At 30.6% G+C, this 4,806-nt stretch overlaps 1 protein-coding gene across 2 annotated transcripts; it reads left to right on the plus strand.

The window, feature by feature from the left end:
- Positions 1-618: 618 nt before the first annotated feature.
- Positions 619-4,373, plus strand: LOC111039670 (adipocyte plasma membrane-associated protein-like). Of its 2 annotated transcripts, none has more exons than XM_022323263.1 (9): positions 619-1,040; positions 1,153-1,267; positions 1,425-1,528; positions 1,810-2,015; positions 2,213-2,338; positions 2,442-2,610; positions 3,068-3,202; positions 3,271-3,532; positions 4,107-4,373. In XM_022323263.1, the coding sequence occupies exons 2-9, from the start codon at positions 1,265-1,267 to the stop codon at positions 4,326-4,328; spliced, it is 1,227 nt and encodes a 408-aa protein (XP_022178955.1). In that variant the 5' UTR covers positions 619-1,040; positions 1,153-1,264; the 3' UTR covers positions 4,329-4,373. The 2 variants fall into 2 exon arrangements, with proteins under 2 accessions (XP_022178955.1, XP_022178956.1); XM_022323264.1 differs by having other exon boundaries at positions 1,157-1,267.
- Positions 4,374-4,806: the final 433 nt, after the last annotated feature.

A 4,806-nucleotide genomic window follows, 5' to 3' on the forward strand; every position in this document is an offset into this window, starting at 1 on the left:
GAATTATGCAATGTAGATTTATAGGTTGGTTAGGTAGGTACTTATAATGAAACATATTTGATAAGTTGTTTTTTTTTGCCTTTGTCATTTTTTTTTTATCTGCTTGATAATGTATAACGAGGCCCCAACCCTGTACACCAGACCGAATGTTCTCGCGGACGCCGGCCGGTCTAGTCTTTTTTGCCAAAGTAATAATATGTAAAATAATATTACCAAGCTCGGACTGATTGTCGTCCTGCACTGTCCAGTAACTACTCAGTGCCTCCAAGGTGTTTAAAATCTTCAACGACAACGTACGTCAATTTTCGAATAAAACTACCTATCAGAATATCGAAAGTTTTCTGGAAATGGTGCCCCCCCCCCCCAACCATGTCCCCCGGGTTGGCCCGAACTTTGATTTCGACCGTGTGCGTATTATAAATCCGCAGGTAAATAAAATTAGACGTCCGCCGACGGTGGGCACTTCAACTCGACACGACGCGGTCATGTCACTTATTATCACGTCTTATCAGTGAAACGAGAAATCGAGATTTGTTTCCGCATAAAAACCGTTCGTGTTGTTATCAGGGTTTTTTACTTTTGTTATCACCGGTCGTCACTGCGATAATAATATCGTAGTTTTTTTTTTAAATTAGCTACTCGTTAGCCGTGCTCGCACACCCGCGGTACTCGCTTACCACAATAGTTGTAGGCACTCAGAATGTGCCATAAATCGTGGTGTCACGCTCCGGGCGGAATGAGTCCAGTAAGACCGTTGTGGGCATAATCAACGCGTCACCTCGAGTAGGAAGTCACCGTTGTGGGAACTGTGCAGGAAGTGAAAGTGAAAGCTGCGGTCGTCGTTTTAATGTTGTTATTATTTTCTGTGAATCCCGACGTTAAACGGCGGCACGTCGATCGGCGGCTAATAGGTACCTATTCCAAACTCCAAAAGTCCGCGGTAGCCGGTGTTGTGTGAACTCGCGGTGAGCCATGCACGTCTACACATTTTATAATCAATGCTAATGCCTAATCTGAAATTCGTATTGACAGTATTATAGGTACGCATAACATTATTATTTATAGTCCGTGACCTATGTTCGACTTTGACGAGTTAGATAACGTCGGCGTTAGGTTTTTTTTTTCATTTTTATAATATTCATTAACGACTAGGTAGCTACCACCGTTCCCACGTCCGCTGTCGCTGTTGCCGCAGTTAATTAGACAACACGTTCCACGCGAAAACCCAACAACCGCACCGCATCAAAGGCGCGCCGGCTGAAAAATGGTAAATTAAATTTGGGCACGTGTCTGGCGATCTACAGCTGAACAACAACGCAAAACGTACTCACAAGTCGTACCGCTGTTGTCCCGTTGTCGTTTGTTTGTTCCGTGTACCTACGTATTAGAATAATATTTAAAATATGCTCAATTTTCATTTTAAGACTATCGCAAACTTGGTGCTGAAATTGGGTGTTTATACCTCGGCTCTAGTTGGCTTCTTCACCTTGCTGCCTTTAAAGAACAACGTCACTTTCACCGAGTACAGGTAAGTTGTTATAGCCTCCATACGCAATCAATTTTGTTGTGTCAACAATTAATAATCAATAAATATCAAAATAGTTTTGACATTTTCAATTAACTTATTGAACATGTATATGTTTCACCTTCATTATCACCAATACACAGTCAATATATTATTATATTGTTAGTAAGTATATTGGGCTCTTATTCTTTAATCCTTAATACACCAATATAATATAAACATATCATGGAATACTGATTTATTGTTACTATTATTTTTATTATTATTTCTGAAATTGTTAACAGTGTCACACAACAAAGACCTTTCACCGGACCGTTAGCATTAAATGAAAAGTTATCAGGTATATCAAAACTTTTTGAAGGCAAAATTGTAGGGCCTGAAGGTCTGTTGTTTTATAATAATACTTTATATACAACATTGCACTATGGACATGTTGTTAAAATTGTTGATAATGAAATAGTTCCTGTTGTAAAATTTGGAAAAGTCTGTGGTAAGTAAATTTATTTTATAAATACCTAATAATATCACTCATTAAAAATATAATTCAATTTTTTTACTGAACATCATATAAAAATATTGTAGATAATTTCTGAATCAAACCAAAATATATTAAATTTATAACATTCTTTAAATGCTAAATGCTTATTTCATTTCCATAATTTTTTTAATTTGATTTATTTGTATTAGATGGATTACATGATGAACAAATTTGTGGACGCCCACTTGGCTTATGTATAGATAAAACAGGATTTTTATATGTAGCTGATGCCTACTACGGTATTTTCAAAGTGAATTTAAATCCAGAACAGTATGGTAAACAGTACAGTTTTAAAATTACATTTTGTTTTTTTTTTTTTACTGTAAAATATTAATGACATAATTGGACCACAATATTTGTTTTTATTTTATATAATAGGCAGAAAAGAGCAATTAGTTTCAATAGATGAAGTTATTGATGGTGTGCGTCCTCAAATACCAAATTCAGTTGCAATAGCTTCTGATGGTACTTTGTACTGGACAGACTCTGATACAAACTACAAATTACACGATGGACTTTATACATTATTTGTTGATGGAACTGGAAGGTTAATAAATATATTTTTTCCTGTATTTTAACAACAAACGTGCCATAATTTTTATGACCAAAGACCTATTAGGTTTTATTTGAGTTATTAGAGAAAATAGACGATATTTTAAAGGAATAAACTTAAGATTTAATGGGTATTTGAAAATGTTCTTATATAACAAATTTTCCAATGATATTGGTCATAACTAGGTAGCTGGGTTAAATATAAAATAGGCTGGTGTAACAAATCCTTTTGTTATACCTACACAAAGCAACATGTAATTAATGCTTTTTGATTTTAAAATGATTTATTACACTAAATAAGAAATAATATGTTTACTGTTTAGCTGATATTAAAAAAAATAATACAAATTTAGAAAATTAAACTTGCTCTATACCTACTTTTATGTCTATAAAGTAGGTATTTGAAAATGGTTTTCAAGATAAAAACAATAATTTATAATTTTTTTTTTTAGATTTTTGAAATATGATCCAAAAACTAAAAAAAATACAGTGTTAATGAAAAATCTTCAATTTGCTAATGGTATAGAATTATCAGATGATGAATCATTCATATTGGTGGCTGAAACGGGGAAATATCGTGTACATAAGTATGTGAGCAATATTTTTGTTACTCATGGCATATGTTAAAAATAACATTATTTGTTCTATTTGTTAGGTATTATTTAAAAGGACACAAAGCTGGAAAAAGTGAAATATTTATTGATGGGTTACCAGGAATGCCAGATAACATTAAAAGAAATGGCAGAGGGTCGTTTTATATTCCATTAGTCATACCAAGAATTCCAATTGTTGATAGTATCGGTGAATATCCAACTATTAGAATGATGATTACCAAATCTCTTGCAATAATTGATTTTACATTACTCAAGATCAATTCATTATATCCCAATTTATATTGCAAAAGAGCATTTCATTGGGTAAATATATAACACAAATACCTATCTGTATTGTAATTTATAAAATCTTGTATATTATATTTGTTACACAATGTTTATGAAATGGATGTTTCAAAAAATGTTTATGATCAGACCACAATACAGTATAAGAAATTAATTCTTTTATTTAACATTCAGCATGGCTATTTCACAATTGTATACATTACAGTTACAGTTTATTTTAGATAAATTGTGTTGTGTTTAAATGAATATGTATTTATATTTTTAAATATTAATGTGTTAATTCTCAATTTCCCAAAACTACTTTATAATACTTTTAAACTGTATCGTTTATAATGTAAACCTGTAATATATTAAAGTATCATTCAATTAAATTCATAAGTTATTTTAGATACTAAAAATGCAAATGTTGGTTAAATAAAGTAGCCTCTTTAATACAAATTTGTTCCAAATTATACACATACATTAAAAAAAAAAATTTGCATTCAATACAGTGTGAATGGCCTTTTATAAAGTTACTTATTGTTAAAAAAAATGTCTATTAAATGCATAATAATGTAGCTTTAAAACAAGTGTAAACATTTTTTTTTTTCAGATTGGTCATTTTGAATCAATTTCATTCATCAAATCAATAGCTAGACAACGGCTTTCTGTTTTAAAAGTTAATGAACAAGGCAAAGTATTATCAAGCTACCATTCTACAGATGGAAAGGTAACTGGAATATGTGATGTTGAAGTGATTGATGATAAATTATATCTGGGCTCACCATTTAACACCTTTTTGGGAGTTATTAAACTTCCACAAGGATTTTTATAAGTTATAATTGTTTTTTTTTTTTTTTTTGTATAATAGTTTACATAGTAATGCTCAATTATTTTTAAACTTATTATTTGAATTGGTACAATTTTAATTATGTTCATAATGTAACATAAAATGAATTGTACACATTGATTATTGTATTTATCTACTGGAATTTTTTTAATATTCATATCAGAAGGATATTTATATTTTGTAGATGCTACTATCTGTATTGAAGACAAATTTAAATTTTCCATATTACCTATGTATAAATATTTTTTTTTACATTTTATTCAGATTTTATAATAAGAAATTGTATAATAATGTTGTATTATATACAATATATATTACTGCCCTGTATAAAATGTACTGCTGATCTAAGATTTTTGATTAATCTGATTCTATAAAAAAAAGTTCTGATCCTTATAATTCCCAGTCATAAAAAATAGTTACCTAACTCACTTTTTTTTATCATTAAGAAACTATGCTTTACATT

Source organism: Myzus persicae, unplaced genomic scaffold (genome assembly GCF_001856785.1).
Source record: "Myzus persicae strain clone G006 unplaced genomic scaffold, MPER_G0061.0, whole genome shotgun sequence".
Taxonomy (NCBI): Eukaryota; Metazoa; Arthropoda; class Insecta; order Hemiptera; family Aphididae; genus Myzus; species Myzus persicae.

Bases quoted from the DNA above. Each gene is read 5' to 3' on its own strand.
- LOC111039670 (XM_022323263.1), top strand. The intron at 2,016-2,212 runs GTAAGTAAATTT...TATTTGTATTAG, and splicing joins AAAATTTGGAAAAGTCTGTG to ATGGATTACATGATGAACAA. The intron at 2,611-3,067 runs GTTAATAAATAT...TTTTTTTTTTAG, and splicing joins TTTGTTGATGGAACTGGAAG to ATTTTTGAAATATGATCCAA.